The sequence below is a fragment of the Manacus vitellinus genome, unplaced genomic scaffold (genome assembly GCF_001715985.3).
Source record: "Manacus vitellinus isolate BGI_N305 unplaced genomic scaffold, ASM171598v3 scaffold_5_pilon, whole genome shotgun sequence".
Lineage (NCBI taxonomy): Eukaryota > Metazoa > Chordata > Aves > Passeriformes > Pipridae > Manacus > Manacus vitellinus.
The window spans coordinates 11,443,050-11,462,249 of NW_021940682.1; the positions used below are offsets into that span (position 1 = coordinate 11,443,050).

Genomic DNA, 19,200 nt, shown 5'->3' on the forward strand with positions numbered 1-19,200 from the left:
TAGTTCTAAAAATCCAGGGTACGTAGACATATTCAATGTTATCTACACAAGAAATTTCCACAAAAAGACTAAATATTCAGCAGATCCCATTTCAATAAGTGCTAAGTCATGGGACTCCCTATACACCCAAAGTGTAACATTGACATATTAAATCCCAAATTAGGCAAACAGACAGAAAAGTAAACTGAAAGGACAGGAAGACTTTCTGATTAAGGTACAGGCCAGGAACACACTAAAGTAGGGCTGTGTTCCAGCTATGCAAATCATTTTGTGCACTGTCACAAAGAGATGATTTCATTGGTTTGTCCCCATTTCCTCTCTGTAAGGCAGAAAGAGTACATTTCATTCTTTACCTGCATTTCTAAGAGTGCAAGTCTTAGTAAGACTGTCTCTGTTTATCAGATTCCTAGGAAAACAGAGGCATGAGTCTTTGTATATGGTTATACTGTTTACTAGCATGACTTCTTTGCTACCCTTTTTCTCAATTCTTTCTTTAGACCACATGTTCCTCAGGGCAAGAACAGTCTTTTACTGTGTGCAGGAACTAGACTAAGCACAGAAGGATCCCACTCTTCACAGTGAACATTTTTTTCTGACAAACTTACACTGCTTTCTTGAGCTGGGATACCAGTGAGCCATTTTTCTGATGCTGCTATAACTCAATTTAATTGCAGACTCCACAGAACAATGATAAAGTAGAACACGATGTTATGTGCTCCACATAGTATTTAAAAACTGCTAAATGTTACAGACACTATAGGCAAGGATAAATAAAGATGTGAATCATTCTATTTTAAGAATTTTTTACTTTAAAACTGAAATTACTCTGAAAGTAATTGGTAAGGAAAGAGTACCTGCAAACTTAGTGGTAGTTCATGGATTCTCGTGGCCAACGTGCGGATCTCTCGGTCAGACAAGATGCCGGACTGGTCCGTATCAACCTCATCGAAGATCTGAGAGATGTTCAGTGGCTGAACTGCACTCATAAGATAGTAGAAGTATGAAAAGGCGAACTGCATATCTTCTGAGTGCCGCACTTTGTGAAATGATGTCTTGTCAAACTCCTCAGGAAACCTAGATAAGAATAAAAACTAATTTAGCACTCTAGTTCCTTGACGTGAAACATTCCTTACCTATAAATAATTTCTTATCTAGAATTTTGAAAGGTCTTCAGAAGTCTCCTTTTTTTAGCACAACTATCATGTAGTAATAAATTTATTTCTTTTTTCAAAATATAATTGTAATGAGTGGCCATTAACACATTGGAAATATCTACAGCAAAGCAACAACAGAAAGGCAGAATTACTTGCAGTTTTACTTTATTCCAAACAAAACCATACTCACATATCCTGCAGCTCTTGCATAACAGTGCGGTCAATCATGTGAGGCATATGAGCAGGGACTTTACGAGATGTAAATCCAAACTTGCTGTTTAAAAGCTTATTTACATATCGAAGGGAATCAGCAAATGTATCTTTCAGCTGCCTTCCAAAATGCTTCCCTTCGGTAAAGTATGACATTTGTTTGAGTAATGACTCTTCTTCCTAAAGAGCAGGGCAGGCATAAATCAAGGTTACATTACTGAAAAAGGCTGAAAACATTAAATGCACAGGAAAAACGACATTTCAGCCAGGTGTCAGCTCTTTGCAACACGTGAAAATGGGAAGAGAATTTCTGAATATTTTTCTTCACATTCCTTAGTTCCCTCTTTAAAAAGAGAAGATAAAAGGGAACTTTTTCCTTAAAGCTTTCATGCTTTGAGGACAACTACTTTATAAAAGGTGTCCTTAATATTTATGCTCCAACACCTCACACACAATTAAGTCCCTGTTTGTCATCAGATTTATTTGTAATATTGCCCCTTTTTTTTTGCTGATTATTCATCCATATTTGATAAACTGAAATCCTATGAATATAAAGATTCCTCATGCAAAATTCAATCTCAGATGAACAGAAAGAGATAATATTTTAAAAGCATAGCCCCTTTGCTATTTGGAAAAGGGCAAAGCAGTTGCTACTAAATGAAGCACAGTCTTCTCTTCTAGAGGTTTTCAAAACTGCCAAATGCTTTGGCTGGAAGCAGAGAAAATTTCCAACACATTTTCTTGACAGAGTTGAGATATGCAGCTTCTTCAGAGGCTTTCAATTTCACTCCTAGAACATAAGTATTTATTATTATACCTATTTTCTACATTTTTAAAACATAAACTGGATCCAAATTTGCATAAATGCTATCAAAACAAAATTTATGCTTTCTCTTATAGCACTAGATATGTCTGAATAATAGCACTGAGCCAACATACAATGAATAAAAAGTGAATTTCACCAAAAGAAAGGCAGTAGAAAGGGAACAGAAATGGTTATTTGGTTTAACCCTAGCTAAGAGAGGCCCAGATCATAAACAAATTAGATTTTATGTGAAAAGTCAAAAGTAGCTTTCATAAAATATCAGCATTTGCATCAAAGGCAAAACACATTCCAAATATAGAGATCATATTAACAGTATTCCACTAAATGCAGAAAGATGCAGCTATTCCAATAAGCAATGACATTAAGATACTCACATCAAGAAGGTCCTGGAAATACTTCTTTTTCTCCCATGGCAAAAAGCCTTGGTAACTTCCAGCATAAGACTGTAATTTTCTTCCCACTAGCCCCTCCCTTTTATTTGTATCCACCTGCTCCTGCTCTTTTCCTCCTTCCATTCCCTGTGCACCTTCTCCAGTATCTAAATTCCCAGTATGTTTTGATTTCTGTGTTTCCCTTAATATGAGTGCATTCAGTACTTTTTCTCGAGTTTCATTTTTTTTCCCCATGCTCTGGGAGGTAAGTGTGGCTTTAGGCTTTACTTTATAAATAGATTCATCTGTGTTCATTGTCACAAGAGTCCCCTTTGTTCCCATAGGCCTTGAAGGAACTTCTTCATTTGCTTTCACAGTTTTTATTTTGCCATTATTTACATCTTTATAAGGCTTCTTCCAGCTGGTATGGTTCTTCTGATCTTCTGAATGATTATGCACACCCTTCTTTTCCAGGCCTATAATGTTCTTCACTGTAGCTAAGAACTGGAAAGGTCTCAGGAGAGCAGCCTTGGATAGATTAAATCCTTTCTGAGTGATATCACCATTTAGTAGTTTTAAGTCCAGCTTCTGCAGTTCCAGCTGAACATTTTCAGGAAGAAGAGACACATTTACTGATGGTATTATCACCTCTTCACGCAGACTCTCTTTTGTGCCATTTTGACGTCTCCTGACTCTTGGAAAGCGTTTTTCTTCAGGAATATCCTCAAATATCATTTCAGCTTCTGGTACTGAAGTTATACTTTTAAAATCAGAATTGGATTTTTGTGTGGAAGTTGTGTTCAGTTTTGGTTCCTCTCTAGTATCAACTTCAACAGCTACTTGCATTTTAAACTCTTCATCATTTTTATTTAGGAACGTTAGGTTAAAATAGATCACAGTTGCATTCATGCCACTGTGCATTATCAGGTGGATAGTCTTCCACTTGTTAGCAACTGAAGCATGACGGATAATTGGATTATCACTATATGAACCCTCAATTCCTTTCTTGGCAATTTCGCTGAAGCTGAAGTAGGGCAGACATTCACCTTTGGGAATAACATAGTAGGTCTGATTAAGCTGAAGTGTCACCTTGTACATCTCTTCAAAGCGATCTGGAAAAGAAACAAAAACATGAAACAAAACAAATTTCTGTCAATTTCCAGCGTGACATTTATCTTTCACTCTGTTTTAAATTGTAATATGCCCAGCTAAATTCACTGTATTAGCAGGGAGAGAGCTCTGTGACAGAACACATACTCTAGCTTCCAGTTTCTTGCTCACTTATCTTCAGTAATGGATGACTAGAACATACTCAAATATATAAAGCTATCAGACATTCCTATGCTAATGCTAAAACGCAGTATAATTTATCATTCTTTTCAGTCTCTACCTGAAGAGCCTTAGTGGCTTGTTATCACATGCCACTTCAAATTCTGTATCAGTCATAAGTAGCTTGCCCATATTACATTTTTGTCACATTTTAGGAGACTAATGTTACAGTGACTGGATTTCACTGCTACACTGCACCTTGATTTGAAACTTCCAAAGTCAGATAGGTTGAATGGAAGTTCTCCCTCCCACAGTACAACAGAACAAAACCTTGCTGCCGGCAAGAGAATTGCCAGTAACATGTTTGTCTGAGCTGAGATGCAGAGGAGCCTCTACTCTTCCAAAGAGGCCAAATTCTTCCCTGACTATACCAGACAGCACTTTCAATCACTTCATTCATTCCTGCTAGCCTTTCATAACCAAATAAACTTCTGACAAGGGCACAGGTGACTGAGAGTAGCCTTTGGCAGGAGCCCAGAGACAGACTTGAACTCACACTGTCAGTATCAGAGAGGTTCTTTAATTTTTTTAACTGCTATAGGCATCATCAGTTCAACTGTCCCTATTCAGGTAAAGACACTTGGCATTACTGAAATGTCATTTCTCCACTTAAAATGTAAGTCTCTCAGGGTAGGCAGTTCAATGCTTGCTGCTCTCTAAGGTATCAAGCCTTCACCCACGCTTGGTCACTATTAAATAAAGCAGCATATAATATTGATCCAGGTTTGGATTAGTGAGTACAAGAATCACCTGACTTCTTTTTCAGCTGCTACCAGCCCTTTTCCTGAGCACTGTACAGGGCATCTTAGCACAGTCTGAGAGTAATGTTGAACCAAAAAGGTCAGGCAACTCAAGAGAATCCCTACAGAAAGTTTATCAGTGATGCATTTTACATACCCTGGCCACAGTCACCAGCATCAAATCCACACGAGAGGACGTTGCAGGCCTGATCACAGAATTTGTCTGCCAGCCAGGAATTAGCACAGCCTTGGTTACAGTATGAAACACCACTTATTCCTGCACCAAACTGCCATGGTGGTCCATTCCCAATACCTCCAACTGCACCTCCGCCAGCAACGTAGCGACTACCCCCACTGTTACCTAGAGAAAAAGGAGAAAGAAAACCCACCAGAAATAAGAACTTCAAGTGACTGAAGAAAGGCACATTTTAAGCCACATTGTTAAATCTAGACTGAAGACTCAACAATCATCAGTGAAATTAAAAAGGGGACAAATAATATATAAAACTGTATACTCATTATACAATAATACATAATAAATTTCAAACCCCTTCCTTTCAGCTAGTCAAATTTGGTACCTAAATAAGGATTTTCCTATGCCCTACTATTTCCTGTCATTTTCCATAGAAATTTGTAGTTAGCAAGAAATAAGGTTTTCATTGTTAAGTCAACTCTTTTATTATTATTAAAGGAAGCAAATTTTATAGTTATAGGAAAATGACCAATTACAGAATTATTCTTGTAAGGAAAACCAAACAGTTCACTTTTTCTAAATTTAACATTGCTGTCTTACCAATGCAATCACCTCCATCCCAATCACATGCTGAGTTATTACAGGCTTTATCACAGTAACCATCTTTAATCCATGAGCCAGGACATCCCTCGGCACAGTTTGGCACAGGCCAAGTCAAGTAAACCTGGAACAATATTACAGCCTGAGACAAGGACTGGCAAAACTGAAGTCAATTGAGCTTGTTTCTTGGAATATGGAGACTTAAAATAAGGTACAGCACACAGGGAGGCATTAAGATTTCATAAAGCTTTACAAACAGTATTTAAACCCTATCACATGTGAAATAAATGTCATCAGTTTCAAACAGAAGGAAGAACTGAAGAATTCCCAAGGCCACACAGCCAAGCAGAAATGGCCAGAAATAGAAAGCAGGACTTCCCAAATCTACTTCTGCAAACCACAGACCAACGAAAACTAGTATTTTCTCGTTTGCCAGATAGGAAGGGTGAACTTAACTCTGAAATAGCTCCGCAGTTCACTTGTTCTCCTGACTCAAAATGTTTCTTCATTACTAACCAGTCATGAGATAAGCAGCACATGTTGAACATAATCCCTGAAGCATCTGACCCTGTGACTTAAATAATTCTAAGAATTGCCACGATAAAAAAAGGTGTGTAGGTGTGTATATTTTCAACTGGGGAGTCATTAAAAACCACACATATTTTCCTTGAGGCCTTATGGTTTCAAGATTTTAGCAGCACATTTCCTACTGAAACACGTGCTGATCAGGTTATCACAAACAACGCTGCACGTACACTGACTCCATCATAACTGGGATGAATAACTGAAGAACAATACAAATGCAGTAACAATATATTTTGCAGTTATATGCCTACATCTTCAGAGATTTAAAACAACTAAAAGCTTCCTAACATCCTCAAGTACTGAAACAGCTATTTTAGTGTAGCTTAAACTAATTTTGTGCAACCCTTCTGTGTTTGTGCACATGTGTGCAGATCTGCCTGCATGAAATGTTTAATTCAAAGGTGCCTTGTGTACTCACTGCTTTAATATAAATAATATATATAAATATTTACCTTTTCCTCCATACCACTCTTGTAGATCAAGCTCATGGATGAAAACTCTCTTAGCAACCAGAGCCTTTTATGCATAACTACTGCTAATGTTTCCTCAGCCTGCTCTCCTTGCTTAACTCCAGTTGTTGATAATAGGTTTGTTGAAAGACTAAATTACTTTGTGTTCATGAACATGGAACAATATCTACTTCAGTAAATAATTATATGTATGATTATATACAGATTGAGCAAGATATTCCTGGTGTCTGGAACAGAGGTAATGGTAAATTTAAATACTAGACCAGTTTAAATGTCACCTGACCTCAGTGTTCCCACAGAAGAATTGATTCTGGTTTGAGTATTTCCCACAAAACAAAAGGAATATTCAAAGGAGGGAAGACTGATAGCTGCCAAACACCACATCAGTCTTACCAGTGCTTTAACAGAATGTGGGAGAATTAGAGAACAACACAAACTAAAGCATGAAGCCTGACAGAGGAACCATTATACCCCCTGAAACCTACCAGTGAATATGAAAAAAAGTAATTCTGCAACCCCAACATCAACACACCACACATACAAACACAGACAAGAGCCTTCCCCATTCTACACCTTTGCTAACAGTTGTGTAGTTAAGAATAATGAACTTTTCGAGACAAAAGGGGGAGTGGAGAGCAGAGGGAAATAATCTTATATTTGCTCTCCCTTTAAAAGTACCATTTCTGTGATTTTTATTATATTAGCATAGAAAAGTTCTACATCTACTTCTGGTAAGATATCTTTTCATAATGGCTTACCTTTTGACCTTTAGAGTGACTGTAAAAATCATCAGGCCAAACATCCTTCCCAAACATAACATCATCATTGAGATAAATAAACTTCTGAGAAAGGCCACTGATACGATGAATATGACTTTCAATAGCTGGTGAACTGAAAGTAGGCAAGTGACTCACATTCTGAAATATTTCCTAAAACAAGAAAGTCACCACCAACAAAAAACAGGTTTCAGAAGGCAAAAAAAAAAACCAACCCCGAAACAAATTAACAAAAAACCCCAAGCCATAAAAGGTCAGGCACACCAGATATTTGATACTTATCTACTAAAAAAATTATAAAGAACAAAGAGAGATGAAACAAGTAAAAGTATTTTAGCAAAACAAAGACTTCAATATCTCATTTTTCCCCACACAAAACCATTTTCAAGTCTGCTGCTTAACTAAGAAACTGTACCCGGTTCGTTACAAAGACACAAACTTTCACACACTCCTCTTTCATTGGGTACTGCATCAGGCCCAGTGTACACATTTATAATTCTCATGGAGTACAGGCTGCACAAAATTTCCAGCAAACTGAACCTCTTCCAGCATTCAAAGAATCAGGATTGTTCCATCTCTTTCAAGTAACTTCATAAGCAGACAGCAACAGAAGTTGAATTAGTATCTTATTACCACTTTGCTCAGAGCTCCTATTGCATGTCCAGATACCAAAATTACTCCCAAATTCGTAATAAGCTACTAGAGTATTTTTGTTTAACTTATTCAGGAAGTTTGAATTTCTCTTTTTAAATAACACTTTTAGAATGCATAGATACTTTTTTTTGTAGCCACTTTCTCAGTTCCAGTAATTGCAATCCATCCTGTCTCAACACAAGCTTATTAGGTTATTACTGTTTCTGAGAGTGTGTCTGTGGATTCAGATTACATTTTCTTCTCCCCAGGTTTTTTATAAATAGACTCTATAAGGAAATTAGACATGGGTATACATTAGCTGAAGCCTTAATATTTGGACTAAATAAAGGCTTGACATATATCGAGTTATCTGGTTAGCTAAAACACAAAGACATACTGGGGTTTAATAAAACCATGGATGAGACAGGGAATTTATTCTTCCAAATAAATGCAGCCTTTAGCTGAAAGTGGATAACTGCATTTCAAAGCAAACACAGCATCATACTGGTATTTTTGTTTGGGTTTTACCTGGTGTGTCACTATAGTTATCCGAGGATTATCCAGGTTAAGCCAGGAAGGAATCTGCCCATTGGTGACGATGAAAATGTGCCGCACCCAGGGGGCATGCCTCTCTATTGAGCGTAAGGAGTACCTCAGCTCTTCATTATCTTCAAAGCGGCTGGCAGAAATATCTTCATCCTGTTTGGACTATAAAAAGAAAAAATCCTTCCTTAGATTCTACACAGAAAATTCAAGTTCTGATCCAGCTAGGTAAGGATAGTGTGCTTGAGCACACGGGTGCATAAGCACTTCAGGACTTAGGCATTCAAAAATAAAAAGTACATTGATCAATAACAGTTATTCTTATAAAGGATCATATTCTTCTGAATTATCAGGATGAACAATACAGTCTTCTGACATCATTGGCTGACCACCTGGGATCATTAGGATGTCTGCTGACCACACTGCAAGGTGACACTGCCGTGTGTGATACTAGTTCTTATAGAAAGAAGCCCAGTAAAAAAAAAAAACCCTCCTGCATTTCAAATCAGTAACATTACCTTTCAGAAATCCAGTTCCAAGAGGCTGGGACCTTCCAAGTACATTGCATCATAAACTGTGTTTAAAGGTCACCTAATATAGATATACTGGAAGTGTCATGACGTAGCAGCTCTGCAATTTTCCCCTGCTCTATTATTTTAAAGAATTTAAGCAGGAGAAAATGAACAAAACTTAGCCTAATACTCCCTACCAAATAGTTAAATGTTTCCATATGTTTCTATTAAAGAGAAATTTTTTCAATTAGAAACTCATTAGTTAAGTAACAAAATTAGGTCACATGGCACAGTAACACATTTCTTTTCCCTTTCATAAGAACTTAATGACCTCTTCTAAAACCTACAATTAAGGCCGCTTAACAGGAACATTTCTAAAGTCCAAATGAAACAGGAAACTTAAGAAAATATTTAACAATTACCCTTTTCACTGTAGATGCTAGACACAAAATAAGCCTTCTATTCTGATATGTAGAGTAACACAGCTTTCATGTCATCAAAAGTTTAATACCTGAAAATATTTCAGCAACACCAGCAGCCATTGGTTAGGTATCCATTCCCAAAATAATGCATAATTTCAACATGGGGAAACAAAGTTTGAGTTCAGGGTTGGTAGGAAGAGTTCCCCAAAAGCCCTGTTCACAGGATATAAAGACACTGCAAGCTTTTCTGGGTTGGGCACATTTACTTTACCCATGCCACTTGACATTTACTGTAAAATTAAATTCCAGCAGGAGAAAAACCCCAAGATTTTAGAAAATCTTATCTTGGAATAGACACCTTGTTATTTCATTTCCTGTTTCTAAACCAATCATCCTTTCTGTATCAAAAAAGATTCAAAGTAAGCCTCCTTTCCTTACAGACATCTATTTGTATTTCAGGACTTCAACGTTTTCAGAAGAGAAGCAATTAGCATTTGCTCAGCATAAATGATGCTGCAAAGCAAAAAATTACTAAGAAACATATTGGGAATGAGATAATCGTGTTTGCTAATAAAAGCCTTTATCTGCCCCACACAGGAAACCTGCTTATCTGCTAGTCAGTATCAAGTCTTTCAGGACTTGGCTGCACACAACTTTATCAAAACATGTGCAGAGGGCAAAATTTTTCACTTAGTGGAGAACATGAAAATTTCAATTAAATGTCACACTGCTTGATTCTTCCCCCTCCTTGACTTGAGAATTGGACAGTGTTCTTGTGATGTTTCTCACAACCTCATAAGTACTTGATTCTTAATACTTCCAAGCTTCTGGAAGAAATCCCATGTTCCTTGTCATTGACTAGTTAGCCTCTACTTGCAGTTTTTAAATGCTGTAACCTTTATGTGCTGTAACAGAATTCACCTACCTGACTGACAGAGCTGAGGTCCCATAATAAATAAGCAGGATTAAGCGTCAGTTCTTTCCCATCTATAGTCATGTTCTTCTTTGCTTGCTTGTTCAGTTCTTGGAAACCCTTAGGGTTATTCAGTTGCAAGAGAGCCACGCTGGCTTCTGAATAGAGCTGTAACTATACAAGCAGAGAAAACAATTTCTGGCAGGCAGCCCAGCAGCACTCTTTCTTTGCCAATTCCATATTTTTGTTGTATTTTTCTTACTAGAGTTACTAATAAGAATGACTGCTAAGTACTGTTTTTAAAGAACTACAATTTTGTAAGAACACAAAAAGTAGTAGCAAGATGGGAAATGAAAAACATTTAAAGATACAGAACATTTCTAGATGCTTAATTTTCACTTTACAAAGAAAATTTCTCTTTACACAATGATCCAGTCAGCAGTAAAGCTGTTCATGTTATAAATATTTCTGGAGCAAGTGAATACTAAGTCCCCATCCATTCTCTCCCACCCTAATAACAAAATTCATGTTTTATGAAAACTTTATTATATGACTGAAAGAATCATCCCTTTTTTTCCATCTCAATCAAGCAATGATCTTCCCAGAAAATTAAGGGCACCAAGGTATCGTCGCTGTCAGACGCGTGAAATTTTCAGGATGGTTTACAGTTAGTTCAACCTACAGCTCCGAAATCTGAGATACAAAGGGCTCCAGAGCTAATCCATGTGGTTCTCCAAGTCCTTAATGATGGTTGCCAATATGCTGTTAAGGTCATTTCTTACTTGAGGACTGTTTGATCTGTTTGCTGTTTTTATCTCTTGCCATCAGTAAGTCTGTATATCAGATTTCATAATGCACAGGATGAGGGGCTTGCACTACACAGCCGCTCACCCTTTCTCTAGTAGCTAATAGAGCTTACAAATGACAGGGCACCAAAGCATCTCCCTAGTAATATGGCATAACCCAATAAAATGCTGAGTTTACCATATGAAGTAGCATTAGCAGATACCATCAAGCTAAAAGCAGAACTGCACTTTGATTTTCCAAGTGCCTGCCTGATTGAGAATAAATGCAGTTAATCATTAACAACATTTATTTGAGCCTATGCTTAATTTTTGTTCCTTCAGGCAACATAAGACAAATAACCACATCTACCAGGTTTTCAGTTGCATAAGATCTGTAAATGCAATTCATAAGTTACCAAAATTTGAATAATGTCAGGTTCAAAAAAAGCAAATCCATCAGTTTCTTTCATAATAACCTTAAGTGGTTTTATTTTTTTATTTTTTATTAAATGTGACCCTTTCTGCTCATTTTAAACCACCACTTGGTCCCAGAGTTAGCAGCCCTTCCCTTAGTAAGACCAGCTGTTCCACTTGTGACATTTCAAAGCTGTTGATGCTTTGACTCATCTGCCATTTGAGATCTTTCAATCTGACTTATGAGGCCTGCCATTAGAAAAATCTGATAAATCTCAGACCTTCCAGGGAATCATCTGAACCTATGGGTGGAAAGGATGGCTTCAGTAGCTAAATGGCTGAGGTATAGTTATGGACTGCAGCCAGCAGCCTCCAAAAATATCGGGATCGAAATGCTACAGATTACAAAGCTGCCATCACTGGGTATGTGCTTTATTTAGGAATACAACAGTGTCACACAGTCCCCTAGAATCTGTTATTTAAAACATACATATAACAAACCAAAAATATTACCATTCTAGAGCTTTGAAAGCATTTGAGAACATTCAGTTTCTCTTTAACTTGTTCCTACCAAACTCAGCAAAATAAGTACCTGTACTACAGACTCCTAACTAGGCTTATTACAAACACTTCCCCTTTCCCCACCCAAATACAGCATATATGCTGTAGTTTTTTTAATTTGTAATATTACAAGCACAAACAACAAGTACTGGAAAAACACTCCAGTGCTCAGCATCAGTTAACCTAAACACTAAAATATATAGATTATTTTTATTACATCAATGTGGGTTTTTTCCAGTAATACCTTTTTAAAGACACCAGTCTTTTCCTAAGCAGAGCTATCAATAAAGTTAGATTTCAATGAAGTCATCTGGTGACATAACTAACCAGATTTAATAAATTGCAGGCTCTGATCTGAGCATTTTGTTGCTGGTATATTCAAAATGGAATTTTCTCCTGGAAGATTTTCTAATGTCTCACAGATATTAACCTCCTCTCAGTAGGGATGCACACAACTGTCCATTCCCTTGGAATATTACCTTCTACAGAACATCTTCATTCTGCCAAAGCAGGTCAGCAGATCCAAAGGTATTGTAAAGATAGAACAGAAAAAACAGCAGGTAGATGGTCAGTGTAAGCAGGTGAGGCTCTGCTAACACAAGTGGGCTGAAAACACACTATGCAGGCACATGCACACACCACCACTGCACATTTCTATCACACACTTGAAAATGAGACAGGAAAACTGCATTTTCTCCATCAGGTAGCTTTAAATGCACGTTCTCCTTTGGAGTCAGCATGTTTGGCAATGCTTACTAGGAGACAGGCTAGATGAGCTCAGACATCCCATGTGGAAGCAAACATCTTCATTTCCATTTTCTCAAGGCAAGGGGCCTTGAGCACTTTTTTTCTGAGGTAGGGCTTAGGCTCCTAACCAGTCTTTAACTTACATTGCTTTATTTTCTTAATGACCAAAGTTGATTGTTAAAGAAATGAGATGCTCCTTTTTTCACACTGCAATATGGATATTGGGAAAATTCATATGCCTACATAGCAAGGGAAGGGGGTCATGTGTTGTATTAAAGAGTTACAAACAGCTTAATGAATATGAAACACTACTGTCTTTACAAATGTCTCAAGTTCCCTTTATAAGGTGATACAGCAGGAGGCTCATCTCTAAGTCAAAACTAATGCAATGCCTTAAGTTTTTTTCCACCAAGCTTACTTATTCCATCTGTGTGATCATACAACACCAACTCCTAAAGCCACCTGCTTGCTCCAACAACACTGACAAGTCGCAGTAAGAATCCCAGACCCCTCATCCTCAAGGCAGTGAGGACAGCAAACACCCAGCATCACTGTGCCTGCAGGTTCCCAGGTGGATTTTCTTCATTTAGTAAAACAAGGTCACTAAGATAACCCTTAGTTTCTAACATACCTTGTTCATATTTGTGTATATGTGTGTGTGCATATGGATTAAAGGAGATAATGTTTTGCAAAGAGGGAGATCTCAGTTGCCCTTGAGGCAACCAGGATATCAAATCTTGAAAGAAAATCACCTTTCTCCAAAAATTTTCACTTCTATACACAATATAAAATCGTTAGCATGACAGCCTCAAAAAACCCAAATCAAACAAATCAAATTCCCTTGCCCAGTCAATCCTTCCCTTGTCAGTCTTTACATCACGACTTAAAAATTAAGGCACAACTGTCTCTTTAAATTGAATAATAGTTTTCTGTAGAAATGTAGTTAAGGGGCGGGAAAGTGAAAACAAAATGTTCATTTGTTCTTCATGTAGAGGTCCAACATAATGTCTTTTAAACAGCTCAGCAGCCATCAGCTGCACAAACAGAGAAAGACCTCCATCTAGTGGCTTGTTAACGCTCGGTTAAGAAAGCACAGACAATAAAAAGCAGCCAAATATAATTTTCAACCTCATCGGTCATAACACTCACAAGGTAGAACAACAACTGTGACCAACAGACACACTGCTGATTAACTTTCATTTGGAAATAAAAATTTCATATCATTACATTACAGTGTAGGCCATAAGTACAAGAATTCAGTAGACCATAATAGACATAATTCACCTTGGAAATGAAACCATTATATCATAAATCTTCACCTTTTAACCACTTCTAGTTGAGTTCAGCTGTTTTTCTCATACTTTTAGAAGAAACATCTGGCCCAGATGTCCGAATAATTTTTGGTCCTCTTTGGATTCAGAAGGGATTTGAATCAAACTAAAGCAATCCAACTACAACAGCATTATCAACATTCAACATAAGCTCACCGACAGCTACGCTCCTCCTACTCACCAACAGCTGTACTCCTCCTTTTCTCACTTTTCTTCCCTTCTAATAGCAGCATTGCTGGAAGTGTTTTTCATCATTTCTTTACTTCCAGCATTGCACTAAGAAACAGCTATTTATAGCATGTAGAAACCCATTAAGCATCAGAAGGCATCTATGAGACATAAGTCTAGCTTAAACTCAAGTGCAACTTTCTTTCTCTCCACCAGGCATCTCGAACCAGAGAGCTTAGATTAACAGATATGATAACAACAGAGGAATTGCTTCAGATTTCAGTGGAGACTGTAAACAACCAACCTTTCTTCTACTTAACTGTAGCATTAACCTAGCATGTCTCTTTGGTAAGAAGAAAACCACAGTTGGCTGTGTTTACCATAACTGCCTACCTATAACATCCACTGAAAGAACAGAGTCTGAGCTTGGATCTTAGCAAAGGCTTCTATAGAAACAACACACTTCATCCACGCTTCATGTGTAAAAATTTTATGCATGCAAATAAAACATTTCTTACATTTATATACATATATTTCATTTGAAGTCTAACATACAAAAATTGCTGCTATCAAGAGTAGAGAACTGATTGAGAAAGAACTCACTGCTATGACCACATGGGGTACAATAATCCCAAATTAAATGTTCTAAAGCATCCACCACCAGCAAAAGAAACACAGAAAGCAAAGATGACTGGAAAGAGAAACTGCAGAATGCTGTGGATACCTGACAAAAGACTGTGTTTATACAGAGATATGCCTAGCCAAATTGCAGAAGAGAATTCTTAGGAATAGATAATGAGTTGATCACAATGGCACTGTTCCTGCAAAGATAAGAACACAGTAAGGAAAAGGGAACCAGCACAAATAGATGACACATGACTGATAACAAGGAAAAAAACCACAATCAAGACAGCATAGGGAAAAATCATGTAGAAACATGATAGGCATGGGATGCCACTTCCATAAAACCAGACAAGGAGATGGAAAATATATCTAAGACAACCCAGAGATACAGCCTTTATGTTCATCTGGACAGTAGTGAAAAAAACACAGAGAAACTACAGTATTTCTAAGATTTGCTGAAGAGCTAACCTGGTGATCAGCCTGGGCACAGACAACAGATTAGACAGCTGCTTGGATACAAAAAGTACAACTGAAATACAGGAAGAATTCATCTGTCATGTTTTCTGTTGGACTAATACTGCGAGGAGAGCCTACTGAAATGCAAAAAGTGACGATGAAAGCAATCAGCTGATCAAATGAAAAAAAAATAATACTGTAATCAAAAAACTAAGGTCCAGGTAGAATTGTTCCACAAGTCTTAAGACCACAAGAAAATAATAAAATAAGCAGATGGCTCAAAGGTAATTAGGAGAAAGCCAGGTATTTCGTTCTTCAAAGGTGTCCATGGAAGATGAAGTGTCTCTATTCTACCACATGGGTTAGCCTAAGGTCTGTGCTTGACACATTTACAGCAGAAATCCTGGAGACAATTATGAACTTCTCAATGCTGGAAGCAAAAAGTCCATACAGGAGTATTAAGGAAAAAAAAACTATCAACACTGACTTTAACAATAGTCAGATGATGCAATTAGAGAAATAACTATAATGAATGAAGACAAATTATCTTCAGAGAGCTGGGGAACAAGGAAAAAAAACAGAAAAACCCCACCCTCAACAGGAGGTATTCATATACTAAAAGTACTGTGTTTTAGCAGCAAAAATATTAGTACAAGCCATGACAACAGCCATCAGAGGAAAGAAGAGAAGGTGGTAAAATATCAAGGACAGAAAGACACTGAAGGGTCCAAGAAAAGCACATAAAAAGTTACTCTGACAAAGGAACACCAAGTGTTAATGATACAAGACACCAGAAATAAAAAATAAAAAAGTGGGTACTGTGGATAAAAACTGATTTAAGTCAAAATCAGTTCAGAAAAGAGCATAAAGCAACATCTGCTAAAGGACAGAAAATGAAATTCCAAATATTGTTTGCAGGGAGAACATTCTTCTCATACGTTACTATGAGAGCCTATGTCTATGATGTTCAGCCAGAGAACAAACATTGCCTGGGAGGATGCTCCAATATATTCCCAGATGTGGCAGCAGACAGACTTCTTTTCCCCAAAATAATCTGTGAACTGAGAGAGGCAATATCATTTCATATACCAATTTGGTAATTAATGAGAACATTACAGAAGAGCTGCTCCTAGAAAATAACCCCATGTCAGGAAAACATAAGCTAGTCATTTTTAAATTGAAGCACAAAAAACATAATTAAGGAATGTCATGTTACTAGATTTCTTGAATGCTAAAAGCACAATTTTAGCAAATGTAAAGAGCTAAAGACATTCTGAGCTCTTCAGCTATATTAAGTCAAATGTGTTAAAACTACCAGGAACCTGTAACTTAAGCTGTGGTGAGGAACTAGAATAGGCTCGAAACCCAAACAGATGAACCTGTGCTGAAATAAGATTCTTCAGATGGCTCAAAGTCAGGAAGCATTTAGCTAGCAATGTTCCTCATGCAAACTTGAAATGAAGAACCTAGCAACTGAAGTACCATCTCCTGTTGGATAGTAATCTCATTTCTCTACAGAAACACCATTTCTTTAAATTGATTATAAAAAAAATACCCACAGCTTATGAAACAAGCAGAGACTAGCAGACTGGCCATATGAATATCCACTGTTGTTTAACCCTGTGACACTAGAGACATAAACAAAGGCAAAAAAAAACTATTCAAGCTTAAATGGCTGTTTAAAAGCTCTATTAAGCTGTTTTATGTAGGAAGATGAATGTGGGAATGTAGGAAGAGAGGTACAAATGTGTTTACTTTGCAAGGTTTCTACCATTAGCAAGACTAACACAGCCAGCTAACACAAGCTGAGACAAGAAAGAAGAAATTCAGCTTGCATTATATTGCAGTGTGACCAGCCTATGAAAGGGATTACACAAGACAATTTCTGCAACAGAATACACGAGTTGTTAGTCCAGCTTGCCAAAGAAAAGGAAAGGAACTTGTGCTCATTTGAGCACAAAGAACAAGCCATAAAGTAAATTAGCACATGGTACAGGTGGGCATTAGATTAATGAAGACAAATTACCTACGGATTGCCATCCCTTTATCCCTGCTACCTCCTTCTCTTCCACAAACTCCTTGGCCTCAGTCCTTCTCACACCATGAATCACGTCTCTCTTCAATACATAAACCAATGACTGTAACAAACTTCTTAAACTTTTATCTATCTGTTAAACCTGGCGTAACTCAAACAGTTGTCCAAGCATCAATGAAGAACAGGAGGCGCTAAATGTCAGTGGATGACAGTCACACAAGTTGTGTGATCTGCTGCCTTGCATGTGGGGAAAACTGAAGTGCAACTTGCTCAAGACCCTACAGAGTACGTGGCAGAGAGAAATGCAGTGTTTGGTGCTGTTACTATTACGAGAATTCCTCTAAAAGCAGAGAGGGAAGAAAAAAGCTAAGAAGCTACATAAACAAATTGCTGTCACATTAAACAAGTCAGTGATCTAGAATCCTACAGCAAGACAACAATATAGCAAATGGCTGAGAGAAACTGATAAGGCTGGTACCCTTTAACGAGTTGCAAGTTCGCAAATCTATTGCCCAATAACTTGCAGTCACTGAACAAGTGAATGAATGAACTTCTTGTTCATTCTTGCAGAATGAACAACTGGTCTTTTAAAGGCAACTCTTTGAGACATTATTTGCTACTCTTCACTACTCAGGAAAGAGTCACACAGAAAAAACCAGATTACTATCAGAAACATCCCAAATCTCCTCAGTGAGTGAGATCCCATATGTAAGCCATTCCAAAAGACCAAGACAAGTAAGGTACTGTTTTTTTCCAGACCCTTACCAGTTTTACTTTAGAGGTCAGGCTCTCTGGTAGTTTTGTTCGTAGTTGATTTGTTTCTTTGAATGTAGCTGGAAATCCACTAAGGAAGGCCAAGTCTTGCATTAATACCAGACCTGGAACTTCTTTGTCTGTAGTCTAAAAAGAAGAATACAGGGTATGAAGATCTTTTTACACTTACAATGAGGTTTGTTTTAAAAGTTTTCGCTATTTACTACATGCGAGTTATGGAAAAAAGATAGTCCAGAAACTTTCTAAGTATATACAGAATGTTTAACACATACAAAAGCTAATCAGCAGATTTTAAAAGAACATACCAAGTAAGCCCTCCATACTATCTGTTTGCTGTTGTCTTTCATCATTCCAGAATGGGCAGCTTCAACTAGAAAACATAAAATGTATTGTATCAATGTATTGTATAGAATACATAAAATGTATCTAAAACTGAAAGTCATTTCTTTTTGATATTCTATTAATCAAGACATATTTATGCAAAGTAAAAAGATTTCAATATTTATGGTGTGAAGAGTTATCTTTGTAAGTAGTAAATAACTCTTGGTAGTAAAATAAACACCAGTGGTTGGGCTAGGGGGTGGTAGTGGCTGGGCATTACATGTTAAACAAAATAGGAAGTTCATACCTGCCCTAAGACCCTACTTATATATGCTTAACACATGAATAATTTTGTTTTACAGTATGCAATCCTTTGAGCAAGGGCAGAACTTATTGCACAATATTTAAACTAGACTTCACAGCAATTAAGGGAGGACTTCTAAAACTATTCTTCCTCCTTCTAAACCTCAGCCTTCTGAGATTATCAGTGCAAGACAGATACTGAGATATCAAACCTGTTTTGCAACAGTCTTTTAAAGCATGGAACTCTAATCATCTGTAATCAGTTGTCTGGGAGGTAAGCAAACGGTATCATTAATGTTATCATTTAGAGGAACACACTGAGGGCTAGAGACACAGAATGACTTGCTAAAGTCAAACAGAAAATTAGCTGCAGAGTCAGTAACTGGAGAAAAAAAACCCCCAAA

At 37.3% G+C, this 19,200-nt stretch overlaps 1 protein-coding gene across 1 annotated transcript in view; it reads right to left on the reverse strand.

The window, feature by feature from the left end:
• Nucleotides 1-19,200, reverse strand: part of GNPTAB (N-acetylglucosamine-1-phosphate transferase subunits alpha and beta) — a 44,247-nt gene that overhangs the window by 11,918 nt on the left and 13,129 nt on the right. The window contains exons 8-17 of the mRNA XM_029963395.1: nucleotides 18,478-18,542; nucleotides 18,164-18,298; nucleotides 10,290-10,451; nucleotides 8,416-8,595; nucleotides 7,237-7,407; nucleotides 5,424-5,547; nucleotides 4,788-4,991; nucleotides 2,565-3,673; nucleotides 1,345-1,544; nucleotides 855-1,074 (exon numbers count right to left, since the gene is read on the reverse strand). Of these exons, the coding sequence (XP_029819255.1) occupies nucleotides 855-1,074; nucleotides 1,345-1,544; nucleotides 2,565-3,673; nucleotides 4,788-4,991; nucleotides 5,424-5,547; nucleotides 7,237-7,407; nucleotides 8,416-8,595; nucleotides 10,290-10,451; nucleotides 18,164-18,298; nucleotides 18,478-18,542 (2,570 nt within the window). The remainder of the gene's footprint in view (nucleotides 1-854; nucleotides 1,075-1,344; nucleotides 1,545-2,564; nucleotides 3,674-4,787; nucleotides 4,992-5,423; nucleotides 5,548-7,236; nucleotides 7,408-8,415; nucleotides 8,596-10,289; nucleotides 10,452-18,163; nucleotides 18,299-18,477; nucleotides 18,543-19,200) is intronic.